The 22,323-nt window shown below is 39.7% G+C and overlaps 1 protein-coding gene across 6 annotated transcripts in view; it reads right to left on the reverse strand.

The window, feature by feature from the left end:
* The window catches only part of PTPRG (protein tyrosine phosphatase receptor type G), a 675,839-nt gene that overhangs the window by 263,191 nt on the left and 390,325 nt on the right, over positions 1 to 22,323 (reverse strand). For all 6 annotated transcript variants that reach the window (XM_023621202.2, XM_070238719.1, XM_023621201.2 and 3 more), the window contains exon 4: positions 9,643 to 9,791. In XM_023621202.2, coding sequence (XP_023476970.1) covers positions 9,643 to 9,791 — 149 coding nt within the window. The remainder of the gene's footprint in view (positions 1 to 9,642; positions 9,792 to 22,323) is intronic.

Raw genomic sequence — 22,323 nt, forward strand, 5'->3', positions numbered from 1 at the left:
AGGGAGGAACCTAGAAAGCCTGTTTGTCAGGCTCCCCTCTGTGTTTTTCTGTTTCTGTGTGGCCAAACACTTGTTTTCCAAAGTGTGCTCCTTTTCACCTACCTAGGAATTGCCTTCCTTCCCTTTGAAGTCCCTGACTCTGCCCACCCCCAAGGTCTTCTTTTGTCTTTAGCCAAGGATGGTACTTAAGGTGAGGGCTTCGGCCATTTTGGCAAGTTACTCAATTTTCCTGGGCTTCTCCCATGTATACATGTTATTAACCTTCCGTTTGTTTTTCTCCTGTTAATCTGTCTCACGTCAATTTAATTCTTAGACCAGACAGAAGAACCTAGAAGAGGAGAAGAAAATTTCTTCCGTGGTCAATGGAGTTTGGGTGATTCCTGGTTAAATCAAAATTAAGCAGGTCTATCTAGCGGAATACCTCACAAGAATTTTACTACGTTAGCCCACCATCAAGCTAAAGATGAAGCAGACATGTTACGCAGCATTTCCTAAATATACCTGAGCATAGATCACTTTTTATGCAGAGCACTTAGACCAAATAACGAGAATCTGGGGGCATATATAGTGGGGGCATAGTTTTCTAAGGGTGCTGTCTACGTATGGTTATGATATTTCAGCCCATACTTACCCTGTCAATAAATAAATATAAATAAATAAAGTGATGAAAACACAGAAAGAGAGAGAGAAGCAAATTCAAAGGCAGAAGCAGGCTGAAAAATGGCAGGAAATCATGGGATGCGTTTTCTTGCACCCCAATCTTCCTTGATCAGAGAATGGTCAACACTGAGGCATAAACTCAGAAGATTCTCTGAAATACTGAACTTTATAAGATAATGCAGTAAAGGTTTTAATCGAGAGATTCAGAAATCAAAGCTCTATCTGTATAGTAAGAGCTGGGATTTAGAAGTTATTTTAATATTAACCCAAATATCTTTCATGTATTAACCTGAGTTTTAAAGCCCTGTCTTCTAAGACATCTTCAAACATTCAAGAGATGAAATTTATATTTTTAAATAAAATAGGGTTTTGGTGAATTTGCCTAGCTGGTCTCCGTACATAATCCATAAATGTACGGAGAGCAATATCTGTGCTCAACACAGTGCCAGGCCATGCAATCCAGATGGGGAAGCTTTAGGAATTCCCTCCCCATTCCTTTAAAGGGGGGTACTATGAAATTCTATGCTGCGGATTTAAAAGGGAGAGATGAAATAGACTTTCTTTCAATCCTGACTTCTTTCTATTCCTTATAAATCTTTTTGACTGTCCTTTCTGAGTGACGGTGGCACTAAAGAACTTGCTAAAAGCTTTAGATTTAAGATGGCTTGAAACCTTCCTGCTCAAATTTTGACAGGACAAAAAAAAGTTGAAGGGGGGTTGTTTCTGAGCCATATGCCCATAAATCCTCTTGACCTGAACTTACAATACATCTGATCTGGCCACCTGAGGTCTCTCCCTTCAGTGCACAAAGGTCTCCCCAGCCGGCTTTGAGTCCCTCAGCTCGGAAATGGGTTCTGAGAAGAATAGTGTTCAAAGCTCCAGGAACAAACGTTGTAAAAATAAATAAATAAGGGAGAAAAACTTAAAGCTTATAATGAAAAAAACCTGTACCACATCTAGGTGAAGGCTTTTCAACAGCCAAGTCAGATCCCAACAGAAAACCGGGCTACTGCAGATAACTTTTCATCGGAAGAGAAAAAATGGGAAAATTTCCACAAATTCAGCATGAAACTTCCTCCTAAAGAATTTCTGTTAGTCTCTTGGATAGTTTATTACCTAAATTCCATTACTGCGGTCTGCACATTTCAGAACGGTGGCCACTAGCTGCAGGAGGCTTGTGAGCATTTGAAAAGCAGCCCGTCCAAATGGAGACATGCTACAAGTGTAAAACACGCAAGGAATTTTCAAAATAGTACAAAAAGGAATGTAAAACACCTCAGTAATAACTTTTTATATTAACTACATGTTGAAATAGTAATATTTTAATATATTAGGGTAAAAATAATAGATTACTAAAATCAATTAAAAATTTAATCTTTAACAATCTAACAGTTGTATAATATAAATTGTATAACATAAAATAAATTATTAAATCAAATCAAATCACTTGTTTCTTTTTATCTCTTTTAAAGTAGCTACTGAAAATTTACAATCACAATGTTTGGCTTACATTATACCTTCTATCCAATGGTGTTGCTCTACGTGATTAAAAATAAAGAATGATCAATCCAGATAAAATGTGTCCTGTTTTCTACAGACATCTCTAGGCAAAGAGCTGGCAGCATTTTCTCTTCCCTTCACCTCTCCTGTCTGTATGTTTTACTACTGGTTCAGCCATGTCTGAACAGTGGAAGCCCTTTGATATTTTTCTTTCCTATTAGACAATAAATAGAAGTTAAGATTCCAACAAAATTATTCCTACAGCATTGGTAATTCTAAAAACACTAAAGGGATGTCAAGAAAAACAACAACATGACTTATCAAATAAAAAGAATGCTGGCTAAGATTTTGGAGATGCTGGAGCCCGGATTCCAGAGTACTAACAGTTGACCTCAGCCAAGCCACTTACCTTCCCAGAAGCTCAGCTGTCCCATCTTTAAGATGGCTATGGTAAAAGCATCTCTCTATGGCTGGTGTGAAAATCAAATGAGGTAACATCTGGAACATTCCTGACACAGGTAGTGCTTATTATGTGGTGTCTACAGTACCCTCATTACAATCACAACCACCAGCACCCCTTCCACCACCATCACCACCACCCTAAACCTTCTCGTTGGTTGTCTGAGGGCCCTCCCTTCCCCCAACCCTAGGGTCATCAAGTTTCTATACTGAGAATATCTCCAATTGAACCAGGTTTTCTCTTCACAGAGTGTCGTCTGCTTGGCTGTGATTGTCAGTATGATTCAATCAGTCATCAGCTCACTACATGTTGGTGACACACCATCAAAGAGCCCTGAGCCAAGTTCATATCCAAGGATGACTGTGTATGATGAGGACTGTCAGGCACCATGGAGATTTGCCAGGCCAGGGACCGAGGTTGCTTTTACCTCACAAAACCTGTTCTCTGGCTTTGTACAACCAGGCATTAACTTCTCCACTGAGCATACTCTAAGTACTGGGGCCTCCTCAAATGTTCTTCTTAATTAACACAGGACATACCCAGAAAAGATCAGCCAGATGGAAATTAAGTATTTCACTACTAACGGAAGACACATGCTGCTCTAAAATGAAATCTTTATTTCAATAAAGTCATTAATTAAGTTTCAACCAATTCCCTTGCCATTTGACGAAACTTACTACAGAGGAAAACTCGATTGGCTACACCACATAATAGAACACAGCAGATAACCAGGAAACAATCCCCTCAACACTTCTAGTGTCCCATGAGGGGGCAGGACCAGGAAAACAGGCAGTGTCTGGAGCTCCACGGACAAAGGACTCTGTGAACAAAGCAACTTTTCAGAGAACCTGTAACAATTGCAGGAATTTAAGTCAAGTACAAGGCAGGGTGAAAGAAAGAGCGTGATGTTGCAAAGAAATCTATTTTTAACGGAAAATGTCTCAATCTCCCTTTAATCACAGTTCTCTCTAATGACAAAGCAAGATAGTATCAAGTTCACAAAGATACTAAACAATTGTTTTGTGAACAAGCCAAGTTGGTTTTATAATTTTCAAAATAATTAAAATCCAAATCATCATTGGCGTCCTCTGAAAACATTTATTTGAACAGGACTCCATTTCTTGGAGAGGAATATGGACCAAAGGAGGAGAGTAGAAAGTTATAAACCCCATTTCCAAAAGAGTGATATTGTTAACTAACACTGAAAAAGGAGCGGGACAGTGGTCATATAAGTTTGGGAAAATGCTGAGTTAAACAAGGATAAACAATTTCTTCAATGGACGACTCCTCAAAGCCTTTGGATGTATAAAAGAAATCTTCAAGAAGACATTTCATAGGTCTAAATTTATTTTTGCAGAAAAGAAGGGATACACAAAGAAGTGCTAGCTGAACCAAACACTTAGTCCATGCTCTAGAATATTATGCTGCTGAAGCCAGGGATGGATGTGGGAGCTCAATCTCTGGAAGGACTGGTCCACATGTGAGTTGTTTAGTAGCCTGCCCTGCTTGCAGGAGCATAGAGGTGACACTGTGTGAGGCCTCTGTGTGTCACAAGTGCATGAGCTCATCTGAGAGAAGGAAGGTGGATGCAGGTTACCTGGGACATAACCTAGGGGTCCAATGCAAAATAACCATTCAACCATAATGTAACAGAAGCATTGGAAGAACCAAGATCCATGTCACAAAATGAAAGGCAAATCATTAGTCTGACTCTAGGCAGGAAGGTAGGAGCCAGGCTGACAGGAGGAAATGCAAGGGCAGGTCAAGGTAACCTATCCAAAGACATGGATACTGAAGACAACCGCAGACCCAAAAGGAACGCTAAAATGGGAATGAATCACAGAACAAGGTCAGCCAAAAACCAGCAACTCTTACCCCTTGTACAAACCTTAACTTTGACTTAGAATGTTGCACAATACCACGGCAGAGAAGAGGATGAGAGAGGTACCTGGACACATCCAGCCCACCAGGCAGACAAATGTTTCAATGTGCTTATATCATGGCTGGAACTAATCCATGCTCTCTGGAACATAAAGCAGCGGTGCCACGCTATGAACCCAGTTTTTAAAACACAGGTCCATAAATCTTTTATCAGTGATTATGAAAGCTCAAAGGCTTCCAAGACCAAAGGTGTTTTGTTATTGTTGTTATTTATGATTTTGGTGCAAAATCTAATTCAGTGGTAAAACCTGATGCAAAGAGATGTGAAGCTATTTAGGATACTGGTATTTCCCAATTAATGTGAATATTCATCTGTATGCTGCAAATATTAATGCACTCAAGGCATACAGTCTCAGACCCTACGGCGTGCCCTCTGTAATATATATGGCATATGCACCATAATACCTTTCTAAAAGAGATTCTGAATTTTAAAACATCTGGCCTCAAGGGTTTCAGCTAAGGGACTGGAGACCTGTACCATATGGTAATATGTACATGGTATGTCTTAGGAAAAACGTCTTTGCTTCTATTCACTTGCTAAGATGTTCTAAACAGAGCTGAAATGAACCAGCTGTGAGTTTCACTGGAAAGGGTACACACAGTCAGTTTGGATCATTTAAGCTTATTGAAGACTTCAACTCATAAAGCACCAATAAGTCTGAATCAACAACTCCTGTGATCTCTTGTAATAAACAAGGTTTTAATTATCTCAGACAACATGCATGCAATGAACCTCCACTTTAATGGAGTTCTCAGAGGTTTCATCTAGAGATTTCTCTTTGCATTAACTCCAACTTCAGTTATTAGTGGAAACACTGCATGATTCAATTCCTATTAGTGTTACATGAACCTTTATTCAAATTACCAATCATAGAAGAGGGAATGAGTGTGGGATGGGGAGGAAATTTAGGATAAGGTAGAAGTTGCCAGAGACAAATGTGGTGGGACAGATAACACAAAATACAGTAGCCATGGAAGTACTGGAACATGATACTCTGACAACACTGTTTTAATCACTGGAATATTCTGAACCTTTTGACTTTAAAGATACTTAATCAAATCTGCAAAGTCCCTTTTGCCACATAAAGTAATATATATATTTACAGGTTTCAGGGATTAGTGAGTGAACATTTTGGGGAGGGCCATTATCCTGCCTACCAAAACTACCACAGATCTCTCTTTATTCCTTAAACTTATTAAGTATCATCTGCCTCAGGGCCTTTGCATATCCCTCTTCTACAGGCAGGCTTCAATTCAACTCTTCCACCTTAATAAATATCTTATATCTTGATAAATATCTGTCTCCACAGAGGTCTTCCATGTCATGACAAGATGTCCCTCTTCAGGGCCAGGCCGGTGGCGCAGTAGTTAAGTTTGCACATTCCACTTTGGCGGCCCGGGGTCCAGGGGTTCAGATCCTGGGTATGGACCTACACACCACATATCAAGCCATGCTGTAGCAGGTGTCCCATGTATAAAGTAGAGGAAGATGGGCATGGATGTTAGCTCAGGGCGTGTCTTCCTCAGCAAAAAGAGGAGGAATGGCAGCAGATGTTAGCTCAGGGCTAATCTACCTCAAAAAAAAAAGAAAAATCAACAAGAACAACAAAAATGTCCCTCTTCTTCAGAAACTATATCACAACTGATATTACGCAGCTATTTATGTGACTGCTTGTTCAATTTCTGGGTCACCATTAGAATGTAAATATCTTGAGAGTAGAGACAGTGTCTTTTTGGTTCATAGTTGTAACCCAACGCCTACACAAAAGAAGGCACTCAAGAAAAATCTGCTGCTAGGCAAGGAATAAAGCTGAATAATAGGAGGTGAGGGCATCTGAGGATCCAAATTGAGTCTGGTCTCCTAGGCATGGCATGGTAATCTGACTCTAACTTTCTTTTCTAACTTTAACTGAGCTGTAAAGAATGCTAGCTACTGAAGGGCTTTTGTTTTGCTTTTCCAAGGACATTTATTTTCTATTAGACTGCATGTTTTTAAATGTAGGAACTACAAGACTGAGCTCAGGATTCCAGCCTGGAAAATGCGGACAGGTCTAATTTCTGGATGTGTACAAAGTTGTCGTAGATGACCTCAAAGAATTCCTGGGAAGCAGCAAAACCTACAAAGTTGGGTTTGTTGCAATTTACCCTCAGGGAGCAGATCCAGATTCTTGTGGGACATATGCTTAAAATTCAACCTGCAGAGCTGGAGCAGTGAGGCAGCTGTTGAGATACCCAAGGTCATGACTCTGTCTCAAATGGAATCTAAAGGAACCAGGACGGGCTGTGCTCTTGCCCATAAGGCAAGGTACGTTTTCTCTCTAAAAACCACAAGAGGATGGAACAGCTTCACGAGCAAAGAGTCCTCATTATTCAAATATACTTAAAATGATACCACACCAGTAAAGCAAGACTCAAGTCCACTAAATACATTGCTTTCATGACTCCGGATTCTCAGAACAGTGACATTTTGGGACGGATAATAATTCTTTGTCATGGGGGATTTCCTATGAATTGGGATGTTTAGCAGCATCTCTGGCCTCTACCCACAAGATTCTAGTAGCATACCACGGCCAACAATAATGACAACCCAAAATTTCCCCAGACAATGCCTAATGTCCCCTGTTGGGGGGACGTTGTCTCTAGGTGAGAACCAATACAATCCTCTACCAATCCCAGTGCAATCTTCAACAATGACTCTTCTCTGACTCTCATACACAGTGTACACAAGACAAAAAATAATGGCCCTAATGCTGATAAATTACTATATGATAAATTAATTTCTCAGAAAACAATGTAGTTATGTGGAAAGAAATAAAGTAAGTCTGAGAGGTTCAGACAGTATAAAAATCTCAGGGAGAGCTGGTGTTGATAAAGAGCTCAAATAAGGCAATTCAACATAAAGTACTACATAAAACATTACAGACACGTTTTGGGCAAAAGTGAGCAAATTTTGTGCATATTTTAAAGTTAAATTTGATCTCATTACTTTTGATCTCTGATATTCAAGTTCCTCCATATAGATCTACTAAGTAATTTAACATGCTTATCACATTTTAAAAGAAACAAGCTATGAACCAGATGGGCTTACATGAAGAACCCAATTAATAGAGGCAGCCTTACCATCTGACACTACTTAAAAGGAATAAATTCAAACAACTTGGTCAAACAATAAGTCTGTGCATTGTAGCTGGCGTTTCTTATTACCTTCTGAATTTAATGGCATTCTTTGAGTAAAAGAAAACTGAAATATTCATTTAAAGTGATACGTTTTCAAAAGCATATGCATCTAGTCAATGCATTTTTCCCAAGTCAAATAGGAGGATGAGACAGGTCCATCTTGGTATCAGAGGATGTGATTGAGAAAGAGAGAGAAGTTTACAGTTCCTACCTCCAGAGATCTTCTTTTCCAAGGCAGCCGCCAAATTAAGTTTTCAAACTTTCAAGCACAGGTCATGTGTCTGGAACAACATTAACTGAACAAATGGCAACCCAATTCTAAGATAGAGAGGCTTCAGAGCAAAGTTACCTGGACACAAACTATCCCTTCAATTCACACCGCCAAAGGGACCAGAGCAGCAAGAACAGAAAGGAAGCCCCAAAGTTAAAAATATGATGTAATTTTGCTTTTACAAAGGACAAATAAAAGTACAAATAAAGTTAAGACTTCTAAGAATGATTCATTCAATTTAAAGGGAGGACGAGAGCCCATTACGTAGAACCCCTATTCATGAGATATACAATTAGCGTGACTAAGACAGGAAGTCCCACAGATAGGAGAATCCTAATTCAGGAAGAATTTGGGTACTGAGAATTTGTCAGCTAAACAAGAAAAATACGAAGCAATTTCTCAGAGTAGTTATCCCTGGTTTCTCTAGAAATCATGGATGAGATACAAATCTATATGAGAATATAAGCATCTACAAACAAAGAAATATGACTGGATTTTCTCATCTTGTAGGGATTCTTCACCTAAGCTTCAAGCATGCCTAGAGGGTCGGGTCCATGAATGGGCTTGAGGAGCTAGGGTGAGCGATGAAACCCTATATATTATATATAAATCTGTGTGTAGACACATATGCGTATTTTCTCTATGGAGGGAGTCTCACCAGAGACTGGAGTATTCACCATATTATCAAAGCACATCATAACTTAACAGAAGTTATAAAACACTATAAGCTGAAAACTTTCCTTAGCCATTTGACTCTTTTGATTCAAACAGGCTAACAATGAGACAATTATCCAAAGTCATTCCATGTTTGAGTCCAGCCACAGGCTTGAACGCACACCCACTCAGTTCTTCCACAAACTTGTAAGGCTTACCACGTGGGCAACCAATCAACCATCAAACATGTTTGTCCTAATAAAAGTATATTCACATCCTGATCATGCTTAAAGGGAAAAATAAGGTTAGCAATGGAAGAAATATGCTGTCCACATCCAACATGAATAAAGGAGTTTAGAGACTTGCTCTCTCCTTCCCTCCTTGACCAAAAGATACACATGGCCTACTGTACCCATACCTTTCTTCTGTCCAGCAGCACAGATCTTTGAGAAAAGTGACACAGGGGATGGAAAATGTCCCCATTGATCTCAGTAAAGTTAACAGCAAGTCATACCACCAACGGCCACAGCCTCGTTCTCAACAGCAGGCAGGAGCAAACCAACCTTCAGCTTCCCTCTGAGAGAAGGTTCTGAGACTCCTCTTCATTTATCAATTAACTTTTCTCCTTTCTAAAGGGTGAAAACAAAGTCATCCAAACTTCATAGCTTTCACCTTTAGAAAGCAGAGTTTCAGAAACAGACAGTGACAAGAAACTGTCAGACGAAACAAATGGTTGAAAATCATTGACCAGGGATAACTCTACTCAAACCCCCATGTCTGTGACTTCTCAAGTTAAACAAAGATGAGAAACTTGAGGATGGATATCCACCTGTCATGCTATCTATGAAAAATTTCCAGAGACAGCGATAGGTAAGGTACAAGTTTGATTTGGAAAACAACTAGGGGAAAAAACAAAACATCTCATTTAATGGAAAGACCCAAAGCACAGCTACACTTTGACATCTCGAGTTTCTCTCACCTCAACAGGAAACCGCCTGCCGTTGATGCTGTGTTCAGAGCCCGCAGAGCCATTGCTATGGCCCCAGTGAAATTCCACCTTCTCGGCTTTGAATCTGCCAGGCAGGCCAGCACCGCTGACAAAATAGTCATCTTTTAGAAGGATGGCAACTGTATAAAATGGAAGGGAAGGGAAACATAGTGAGTTTCAAAACAAAACTTGAAGGATTTCTTCTGTTGCTTTTAAGAAAGTTCATGATTACATCATGTGAATTATTTCCTCATGTACCTGTTAAAAAAACAAGTCAAAAACACTGGCCTGAATAAATTAGCACATTCTAGCTGTAGAATGCTCTCAAGTACCAGTTGACTCTGAATCACGAAAATTCCCAAGGAATGGTCTCAGAATTTCTTATCCATTTCACAGATGAAAAAAAAAAAACGGAGACAACGACAGAGCAAATCATTCTGAATCAGGGTCTCCTAAATCTGTCTGATGACCAAAATTATTTAGAGACTGAGATTTTTCTTTCTGAAGCACTGATTCCTGGGGCTGTCCCAAGATCCAAAGTCTGGAATGAGATGGGAAATATATATATGATAAGCCAGATGTGGGAGGCATGTCTCTTTGATCAGAAAACTTAGGCAAGACACTAGGAAATAAAATTTTCAGGTTCTTCCAATATTAAGGCAACAACACTGGGAAGCCAGCCAGGATTGGGTATTGTAGTCACCATATTTGATAACAGTGTCCAGGAAAGTGCAGTGAAATTCTACTCATTAAGTCACTCAAACAAGCACAGATAACTAGATTTACTTTACTTCTTTTAATTCCAAGTATAAGAAAATTCCACTTAGCCCATGTGAAAAAACACATATGAATGTCTACAACAGAGGGAACCTCAATCAATACAAACCCTAATTTTCAAAAACACATCCCTCCTCCTTGAAACATGAAAAAGAGAAATTGAGAACTAACAGCTTGGACCTATTCTAGAAGAAAAACTATTTTTCCAAAAGGAATGTAAAAAACAGATTTTATTTTATAAGGGATATTTCTTCCGCCCTCTTTTCTTTGTTTTCTAAAGTGAATTTTCATTCATTCATTCGAAAAATACCTATTGGCTGCTAAATATGTATAAGATGCCAACGAATATACTGAATGGTTTGTGATGTACAGCCAAGCTTGTTTAAGCCAAGGAAAACCTCTTTTATCCTCATTGTCTCCTCTTCCTAGAGAAATCTCAGTTCGAGCTTTAGAGAGAAATCCTGCATGAAAATTAGGTCTCCATAAAAGATAGGGACTAGACAAATGACCCATTTCTAAAACAATGCAATTAGTTTCAGCATTTCTGTATATAAAGGAAGCATTAAAAGCAAGTGAAGGAACCCGGCTCATATAAATCCCTTTTTATTGCATTCAAAAGGCAGTTTTTCTCCAACTTCTGAAAAATATACAGTAAACGTTCAATTAGTGGGACAGTGAATTAAGGGATAAAATGAAGTAAAAGCAAGTATTTCTTATGCTGATTAAACATGCTACAGCATTGTTCCCCCTTTACTATGTGTTTTAGAACGAGGATTGGCGAACTTTTTCTATAAAAGGCAAGACAGTAAATATTTAAGGCTTTGTGGGCCTATGGTCCCTGTTGTAACTACTCAACCTAGTCTTTGCAGCACAAAAGCAGCTAAATACAATATGAAAATGAATGGATGAGGCTAGGTTCTGATAAAACTTTGTTTATCCACACTGCAATTTAGACATAATTTTCACATGTCATAGAATACTATTCTCCTTTTGATTTTTTTGCAACCATTAAAAAATGTAGAAACAAGGGGCTGGCCCCGTGGCCGAGTGGTTGGGTTTGTGCGCTCCGCTGCAGGCGGCCCAGTGTTTCGTTGGTTCGGATCCTGGGCGTGACATGGCACTGCTCATCAAGCCATGCTGAGGCAGCGTCCCACATGCCACAACTAGAGGGACCCACAACAAAGAATGTGCAACTATGTACCGGGGTGCTTTGGGGAGAAAAAGGAAAAAATAAAATCTTTTAAAAAAAAAATGTAGAAACAAGCAGAGGGGTGAGGTCATTTGGTGATGCCTAAAACACAACACGATATTTTAGAAGATAAACTACTGTATTAAACCAATCATATACCTTCAGTTCCAAAGCCAAAATACTTACGAATCAGCTCAGTAGTGTCTTAAATACTGTTGATTACTCTCAGCCTATTATAAATTCTATACATAACATTTTGCATCCAAAGGACAAACTCAAAGCAGTTTGAATGCATCTGTTACAAGATACCCAGAGATTCAGCAGCATCCTATAAATATTTGATTTTACCTAAATCATTTATGTCTCTGTCAGGGGTCATTTTACTTGTTTTATATGAATAATTAAAAGCATAATTAGGGAACTGTACAATCCGAAACATTAATCTCATTTTTCATGTTACAGTATTTCTCACTAGAGCACACAGCATGCCACATGCACATAACCCACTTCCAAAAGTGGCTTATATTTTTGTTTACATATAAGACTGGGAAGAGAGAACTCCCCAGCTATCAAGTAACAATTTTCTGATGACCACTGATAGCATGGCTCTGTTTCAAAATAAAATGTACCAAAGGTACTTACTGCAGAGCACAGAATGTATTAAGAGCCATATCTCAGGAGATGGACAGACCTGGGTTGGAATCCCAGGCTGCCACTTAACAGTAGTGTGACCTTGGGCAAGTTACCTGACTTCTGTGTGCCTCAGTTTCTACCACCGTTCAAATGGCAGTGCCCACCTGGCAAGGTGGATTTGACGACTGAAGGAAATCACATACTAAAGGCACTTAACAGTGTCAGAAATCCAGCATGCACACATTCAATGGCAGTTACTGTCAATTCATTTCTAGGGGCATGGACAGAGCTCATGCGCAGCACAGAAGGGCAACCACACAGGTGTAACACTCCGTTTTTAGAGAGAGTTCCATTTTAGAGTAATACTGTCTTTCCCACAAAATAAAAAGTATACTGGGCAGGGACAACAGCAAAGGTAGGTGTGGCTCACACACTTGGGAGGAGATCTTAAGTGTTAAGTAGATGCTCTGAGTTCACTAAACACAGAGAAAAACATTATTTCCTTTTCTTGATTATTTCTATCCTTTGGTCAGATCAAGGAAAATAAAATCTCAATTTGTGTTAATATGCCTTCCTGAGTACCCTGATGACTCATTCATTTCCCCCTTTCATCCAAAAGGAAGTATTAGGCTAGAATGTAATAGCTTTAGTAACTTTGACTTATTTTCATAGAGTAAAGACATTTTTTTTTTTTTACATAAATCTATCGATGTCAAATAGCACTGGTTTTCCCACTATGGTGTTGATAAAAAGTTTTCTTTTAAAATGAATTCATTTATTTAAGATAATGTGAGTCAATAGAAAGGAAAATAGTAAGTAAATAATATAATAATAATAATAAATAAATAAACTTTAATTTAACTTTTAAAACAATAGCCGTAAGAGCTGAATCTGGATAAGGTGACAGTTGGGAAAACAGCAAGCAACAGCTAAAGACTGGAGAATGATGGGAGATGAGGGGGAGGCAGGAAAGGTGCGTGGCAGTGGGCTTTCTAGAACCAATGGGAGTGGACTTGCTAGAACTAGGCCCTCTGGTTGTTAAACTGCTAACATGGATTGTGATGAAATCAAAGCAGAATGCCGGAGGGACTGGAAGGAGCTGGGGACTTCAAATTCAGGGTTTCTTAACCTGGAGACCAAAGTCCATAGCAGTAGCCACCCATGGACTTTGGGGTCTACGCCCTCCTGATATAGGAAGTAAAACTTTGAGCATGGGCATACATATGGAGCCAGATTCTAAAGCCAGTGAGAATGAATTTGAATCCTAGTCTGCCCTGTCCAGTTATGAGAAAGCTATTGCACTCCTAGGTGCCTCAGTTCTTATCCTGTAAAACTGGAATAAAACAACAACTTCACAGGTTTGTCATGAGATCACAAGGGTTCACATATGAAGACTGCTCAGAATAGCAATCCATACAGGACATTATAGCATAAAGATGGCATTATACAAGTGTTATTTATAAAGCTTATCATCCCAGGGAGAGGAGCCACAGCTCTCAGATCCCTCCCATGTCCGGGGCTCCCCATAATATAAAAATGGGCAGGGAGAGGTACAAGTCACACGACAAATAAGAAATTAGATTTTTCCTGAGCTTGAAGAACAGACCAAGCACCTGGCATTCACCGTATTCTTTGCAGGACATCCACCAACTGTTTATAAATTAAACTCAACATGTCTATAGAATGCTGGGCTAAACAAATGTTCATATCAAAATCTGAGTAAACAGAAGAAGGTGCCAAAAGTAAAATAAAAACGGATGGGAGAGAAAACTAGCTACTTACTCTCTTACGTCCAACCCCTCATCCTCTGCCCCTGCCCTGGCCATTTTCAACACTATAAGATGGAAAAGACTACCAGCATTGGATCTTAATGATGGGACCCTAGACCATCCACCAGGGGATGCTTTGGGGCCCCTGGTGAAAAGGAAAATACTCTGGTCTGAAAGTCAAGACATGTGAACTCTAATTCCAGCTTTCTACTTACTTCCACGAAGGCACTGGCATTTCTTTTTTCAAATATTCACCAAGTAATAGCAAAAGAAGTAAAGGTAAGTAAGACAGACACAGCTCCTGCCCTCATGGAGCATATGGTAAGTGGGAGAGACAGTCCACAGAAACTAAAATGACAAGAGAAGACCCTTACAAGTGGGACAAAGGGTAACAAGCAAGCATCTAACCCCAAAGAAAAGAAGGGGAGAGGGGATCAAGGACTGAAGGGGATCACCTGAGATGAGAGTTAAAGGAGCTACCTTGGGAAAGTGCTGACAGGAGGGGAGAACATCAAGGGAAAAGAAGCTGTGCAAAGGCCCTGAGGTAACGGGAATAAGTGGGAGGAAGCCAGGGTGACTGGCACCCAGAGAGCAGGGTGTAACATAGAGGCTAGAGAACAAGGCAGGGACAGGGAGCAGTCTGTCTTTATCCCCAAGAGAAATGGTTGAGGAAAGAAAAAACAACTCAATATGGTTGAGATAGAGAAAAGAGGAAAGAAAGAGGGCAAGACAGACAGATATGATCAGATTAGGGAAAAAGAAGATCATTCTGGCTAATAAGTGGAGAAGGCCTGGGAAGAAAGCAACACTGCTTGGTAGAAACAAAAGCCAGGGGCTGAATGACCCTGTGGCTGAGTGGTTAAGTTCACACATTCTGCCTCAGCTGCCCCGGGTTTCGCAGCTTTGGATCCCGGGAGCGGACATGGCACCACTCATCAGGCCACGCTGAGGCGGTGTCCCACATAGCACAACCAGAAGGACCTACAAGTAGAATATACAGCTATGTACTGGGGGGCTTTGGGGAAAAGAAGAAAAGATTAAATTAGATTAAAAAAAAGAGGAGATTGGCAACAGATGTTAGCTCAGGTGCCAATATTTAATAAAAAAAAAGAAATAGCGGCCAGCCCAGTGGCACAGCGGTTAAGTGCGCATGTTCCACTTTGGTGGCCTAGGGTTTGCCAGTTCGGATCCCGGGTGCAGACATGGCTCTGCTTGGAAAGCCATGCCACGGTAGGCATTCCACATATAAAGTAGAGGAAGATGGGCACGGATGTTAGCTTAGGGCCAGTCTTCCTCAGAAAAATAGACGACGGTTGACAGCAGTTAGCTCAGGGCTAATCTTCCTCAAAAAAAGAAAAGAAAGAAAAAAAGAAACAAACAAAAGTTAGGATGTTACTGAAGTCATCTAGAAAAGAGATAGTGGACATGTGGAACTGGAGGAACCTTAGATCCCCAAGAGATGTCAAATTATGGGATCATCCTGGGTTTCAGTGAACTCACTGCTACACTGTGCGAGATGAGCAAAGTAGATTAGTTGCCCCTTTAACCAGATAAGATATGACAGATGAGAGTCTAGCAGAGGGTTCTATGCCCTAAAAAAGAAAGATGAGCTTCAGAAATGACCCTCAGAATTCAAAATTTACAAGTCTGTCCATGTGATATAGCACTAGTTTTCCTATACATAATTGGTAAATAAAGCTTCTGTCTACCCAGAAACTAGTTTCTATCACCTGAACGCAGTGGCTGGGGTGTGAGGATAAGAGAAAGGAAATGGAACTTAGCAGGTGTGAAAGAGAGCTTGTAGCGCCATTGAATTTGCTCCAACTTAAATTCCAGGGTTCAGGTTAAGACTGAATCGTAATAGGATGAAAGAACCCAAGAATTTGGACCTTTAAAATAGGAAAATTTACAAATTGAAGAGACAAAGAACACTCAGTATGCCCCAAAAGAAGAATGAATCTTTCTCAAATTAAACCTAAATTTTCTTTTTCGGGTAACCTTGAGGTAATCAGAGATGCTCCAGGGTATTACAAGGCCAGGGTTGGACATGCCCAATGTCAACAGTGCTGAGCACTCAGATGTTTCCAAACATCTGTCTACCTGGCTGATAGCACGCTTTTAATCAGAAAGCTTGGTAGCCTCTTTGTGAGCAAAATGACCCATTCATTAGTGACACAAACAAAAGTCGGAGATAAAAAGATACCATGACCTAGGAATGAGGACCCAACGCTGGTCTGTCTTCAGTGACCACATTTAGACTTATTAAGGACCATTAAGAATTGAGGTGGAGGTTGGGGATGATGGGATAAAAATAATTTAATGGTTTGGTATCAAGCAAAATTGGGAACTTCAAGAACATACACTTGGGGAATCCGGTGTATTTCATTTGTCCAGGCCCACACCATAATATACCAGGGAAAGAGAGGCTTTCTCGAAATGAGAAAATACTCGGGCTTCAACATCAACACCAAAATCTCTACTCCATAAATACAGTAAGTAGAAACACTTTTTAAACTTTGGTTCTCATCTGTGGCCAGCTATAAGGAAGGAAGGCAGGAAGGAGGCCAAAGCTAGGAGCAAGCAGTGAAAACAGATGAACAGGTGGAGCCAGAGCCATGCCACAGGGGAGGGGAAATTCAAGCAGACCTAACAGGAAAGGTGGGAGAGAAGGAAACAGCAAAAGAGTGAAAGTTCATGCAGACATACAAGGAGAAACATACATCAAGATCATCAACAGAATAGAAACAGAAAGAAGAAAAAGCCCAAAGTCAGAAAGATGAGAAGAAAAACACACACACACACAGATTTTCTTAGAACCTTCTTTACCAATCTCAAGATTGCTAAAGGCTTTTCCAGGCATGTTACCCTTGGGCAACCAGGCTAGTACTAGGATCACATCTTGAGTGGGGGCTGAGCATTCAAGTCGATGAATCTGGGAGGAAATCCAGCATGATGAAGATCGCCACCGAAAACCCTATAGGGCCCCTGTAACGGCAGTCCAGCGCTGACCCTCAGGAAGACTCACGTCAGTTTCTCCACTAACCGTGGGAGAGAACACTGATTCTTCAGGGCAGCACGGAGGCAGAGGTTGGCTTGAGCTGTGAACTGCAGTGACCAACAGAATAAAGAGTATCTTTCAATGTCAGAGTCTTGCTTGGCCCTGGGGGAGCCTTTCCCGGTGGACTAGCAGAGCAGCATGGCCACATCCTCCTCTTAGACTGAGTTGGGGTCACATGCTCAGTTAAGGGAGGAGCATGTGGAAATGACTGAGGTTGTTAAGATTTTATTTTTCTCTTTATGCCAAACTGCAATGAGGTTGTTCTTTTCCTTGGTTTAAGTCTGTGTGTTCTGATGGTGCGACTCGCCTATGAAAGTTCCAAGAGCCAGGTAAAATAAAGGGAATGCAACAGGCTCCTAATCCTTGTCTAAATTTTATGGGCTCAGCAACATACTAGGACATGGTTCCTGGCCTACTTCTCTACACCTAGTTTCCCTACCATTGATCTACTTTTTAAAATCTAACAACGATTTCATGAATCCATCTAAGCCAGGCAATATGGGATATGCAGAAAAATAGGAATGAGTGTAGGCAAAGAAAAAATATAGTAACCAATATAAAGTGGGAAAATGGAAGTCACATGCATTATGGCAAACGCATTTACTATTTGTCTTTGGTGTGGGATGAAAGAACAAGTAGTGAAAAAACCAAAAAGCCCTCCAAATAGTTAAAATTCATAGGAGACCGTGGCTGATTAACATACATCAGAAGCACCATCTAAGTCTTAAATTCTGATCATTTAGCTAGAAGTTAATGCTAGGAACAGCAAGATTATCTTGAAATGTTCTTGATGAATGCATTATCTTTTCATTCTACAAAAATGAAAGAAAGGGAAATAACTTTAGATGGAATCAAGCGAGAACTGGCACAATAGACAGTTATGGCTCCTTGGGAAGAAATAGAGAGATGCTATCTGTCTTGTAAAGCTATTTTAGACAACTTTCGAGAAGTGGGCTAGGTACAACCAAGTCGCTCTATTGATTATGCTGGATTGGATATATAGCACACTCAGGGGGTTAAGACAGATGTGAACATTAAAGCTGTTTTATGGGAAAGTTACTGTCTGTGGGTAATAGGCCGTTTTAAATATTAACTTTCTATATTCATATTTTAATATCCAAAAGACAGTCTATTTTATAGATAAGTGACCTGTAAATTTCCAGCAGAAAAATAAATACTTCCTGAATTTACTTTCTAGAAGTACAAGATTTAAGAAAAGACTTGCAGAAAAAAATATGCGTTGCTTAAAAATTAATGATTAAAGGAAAAGAAGTTTTTTCTTCATCTAGGCACACAAGTGAGATATAAAATGAACAATTGCAACGAAGACAGACCATATGGCTTATGACATATTGAACTTTTGTAACTAAACTTTTAATTTTTCTGCTAATTGTAGACTCTCGTGCAGTTGTAAGAAACAACATGCAAGTTCTAAGTCCCCGTTATCCAGTTTCCCCAAAAGGTAACACTTTGCAATATAATACAATATGTATGTTTTTTTAAACTGGTATTATCCAGGTTGTCTATCAATAATATTCACTGTAGATATTATCAACCTATACCTTTAATTTAGACACACAGTGCCCTGCACTATATCTGTACTATTGTTCAAATGGATTTGATCCATGCATAATAGACAAAGCAACTAAATCGCCATTTCTCAAAAATATTGGCAAATTTATGAACTCATTGGCATTTTAAGAACTACAGAATGAAAGAAGTTTCTAGGTTTGTGCTTATCAATAAAAAGAACAACATAGGTTGACTTCTGCACCCAAGTTTCTAAACAACCATACATTGAGACTCTTCAGAGAAGAGAGAAAACAATTCCTGTTCTTATTTAAAATTGCGTACAAATGGTAGTCACTTAATTTTAAAAATGACTCGTATAGAAACATCTTAGATTATTTATTAAATATTGGCCTATCTAGTATGACGTCATGAATTTTATAGTAATAAGTACAGTTTAGGAAGTAACAACAATTTATTTCTTCTTCTCAGAAAGCTGTGCTGCTTCTGAAATTTCTGAAGACAAATGTGTTTGGATGGCTGTGCTCTAAAATCAGGAGCACACACTCACAGATATGCAACAAGTTGTGGATCACTGTAGGAAGTCAGCAGAGTGACAGAGATTGATAATAAGCTTCTGGAAGACCAAGGTCATGAATCAACTTGCATTGAGTGAACCCTATACTCATCTAAAACCTGTTATTGGAGATACCAAGCTGAATGCTGTCACTGAAACGTGTTATCTTTGCAGAAGGCTGTCAAGCATTGCAAGTCAAGTAGAAAACCATATCAGAGAGCCCAACAAATTGCCTTTGGCAGGTTTCCGGAATGTGGCCCTGAGGTGGCACTCAGCTCCAAGATCTGATTACCCCCAGTGTGGCAAAGCTCCTGTCTGCCACATTCAGATCTTCTGAGGAGTAATATCCCCTTCGCGGTTCTCCAAAGGACACTCACATTTGAAATACAAAGCAGGACCACTGGTAGAGAGAATCTGAATTGTAATAGTAAGCACACACGCTACATTGGAAGAGTGGAAAGATGAAGGTGAAAAGATGTGTACAAATAATATTGCTGATACACACATTTTTCCTGAGCAACTATGCAAATAGACGAGTCAAGGTATAAGAGAGGGCAGCCTGCTGTAAGGCAGGATGGAGAACTGTTATGGGGACAATAGGAAAAAGAGGCCAAAGCCAGGAATCACCGTGCTAAGTGAGTGGGAAGCAATTCTATGAACAAATCAAACCAACTTAAAGCCATCAGCTGTGAATAATCTCAGACAAATACTGGTTTGGAGAAAGAAAATGGATCCCTAGTGTTGCACATGCAGCCAGTTAGGTTAACAGAAAAGACAAGTCTGTGACCTACAACATGAATGGGACCAAAGGGCTAATAGTGAAGTCATTTCAGCCCAGCGTGAGGCCTTCAGGCAGCCAAGGTTCCTGGAAGGGATGGCTAAGAATGGTTTGCAGTGACATTCTTAGATACAAAGGGATTATTTCAAAAAAGAGAGAAAAAGACAGACAGCACTTGTTTTTAATGGGTTAGGATTATAACAGTTCAAAAGTAAGATATGAAAATTATCTTTAGCATCAATAGAATCTCAAGTAGCATTAGGAAGAGATGTAATATAACACCCAGTGTTTAGTTTCAGATCAGACAGTGGGGCACAGCAAGGCATTTTCTACTTGCATGAACAATCTAAACTGATAGTTGCACAATAGTGATTAAGAGGGAGGCAGCTCTTTACATTAGAAATAGTGAAAATATGATGCTTCATATTCACAAATCTCAAATGACAAGTGAAGTGAGTAAAAGGAAGCAGGAAGATGGAACGCTGGCCTGATAGACAAAGGGATGAGACAGTGTTCATCTGCCTCCTAATATAATAAGAAATATGAACAAAGCAAAATCTCAAGGAATATAAGAATTTTATTTCCATTTGTGCATTTGGCATAGCACTGTCCAATGAAACCTATGCTATGACAGAGTGTTCTCCATCTGTGCTGCCCAATATGGTAGCCACTAGCCATATGTGGTTACTGAGCACTTGAAATGTAGCTAGTACAATACTACCTGAAGCAATCTATAGGTTCAATGCAATCCCTATCAAAATTCCAATGGCATCTTCCACAGAAATAGTAAAAACAATCCTAAAATTCCTATGGAACCACAGAAGACCCCGAATAGCCAAAGCAGTCCTGAGAAAGAGGAACAAAGCTGGAGGCATTTTATTTCCTGATTTCAAACTATACTACCAAGCTATAATAATCAAAACAGTATGACAATTGCATAAAAACAGACACATAGACCAATGGAACAGAATCTAGAACCCAGATGTAAACTCACACATATATAATCAACTAGTATTCAACAAGGGAGCCAATAACACGCAACAGAAAGTATAACAATAAACAGTGCTGAGAAAACTGGATATTCACATGCAAAAGAATGAAACTGGATCCCTACCTTACACCACTTACAACAGTTAACTTGAAATGGATTAAAGACTTAAATGTAAGATCTGAAACCATAAAACTCCTAGAAGAAAACATAGGGGAAAGGCTTGTTGACATTGGTCTTAGCAATTACTTTTTTGATATCAAAATCACAAGCAACAAAAGCAAAAATAAATAGTGGGATCACATCAAATTAAAAAGCTTCTTTCTGTCTAGCAAAAGAAACAACCAACCAAATGAAAAGGCAACCTATTGAATGGAGAAAATATTTGCAAACCATATATCTGATAAAGGTTTAACATCCAAAATATACAAAGAACTCATACAACTCAATAGCAAAAACACCCACATGATCTGAAAGAAAATTGAGCAAAGAACCACAGATATTTTCCCAAAGAAGAAATACAAATGGCTACCAGGTACATGGAAGGAGCTCAGCATCACTAATCATCAGGAAGATGCATAGCAAAATCACAGTGAGATATCATCTCACACCTGTTAGAATGACTATCATCAAAAAGACGAGATAAAAAGTATCGGCGAGAATGTAGAGAAAGGGAACCCTTGTGCACTGTTGGTGGGTATGTAAATTGGCACAGCCACCATGGAAAACAGTATGGAGGTTCCTTAAAAAACTAAAAATTGAGGACTGCACAGGTCCCAACCTGTCCATGGTTTGAGGTTGCTCTCTGCCTCATAAGGCAAAGCAGATGTCTTGCCTTCTGGGAAAACAAAGTCATCTTCTCTGCAAAATCCTCCCACATAGTTGGCTTTGGCATCTTCCAGGAATAGGAGGGCAGGGATTGAAGCCTCATAGGTTTGGGTTTTCAGGTGAGGCAGAGAAAGGACAGTGGCTATAACCGGAAAGCCCAGAGTGGGGTACAGTCACCTCCAGAACTCGTCACTGTTACCCAGCCTGGGCTTCACGAGAGTCATGGAAGTGGATTCCTTCATAACAAAGTAATGCAGTTTCTAAAAACAAACTAACTAAAACTAGAACTACCATATGATCCAGCAATCCCACTTCTGAGTATATATCCAAAGGAAATGAAACCACTATCTCGAGGAGATATCTGTACTCCCACTTTCATTGCAGCATTATTCACAATAGCCAAGACACGGAAACAACCTAAGTGTCTGTCAATGGATGAACGGTTGAAGAAAATGTTATGCACACACACACACAGACAAATACTATTCAGACAGAAAAAGGAAGGAAATCCTGCCATTTGCAACAACATGGATAGATCTTGAGGCATTATGCTAAGTGAGATAAGT

This window comes from Equus caballus, chromosome 16 (assembly GCF_041296265.1).
Source record: "Equus caballus isolate H_3958 breed thoroughbred chromosome 16, TB-T2T, whole genome shotgun sequence".
NCBI classification, from domain to species: Eukaryota; Metazoa; Chordata; class Mammalia; order Perissodactyla; family Equidae; genus Equus; species Equus caballus.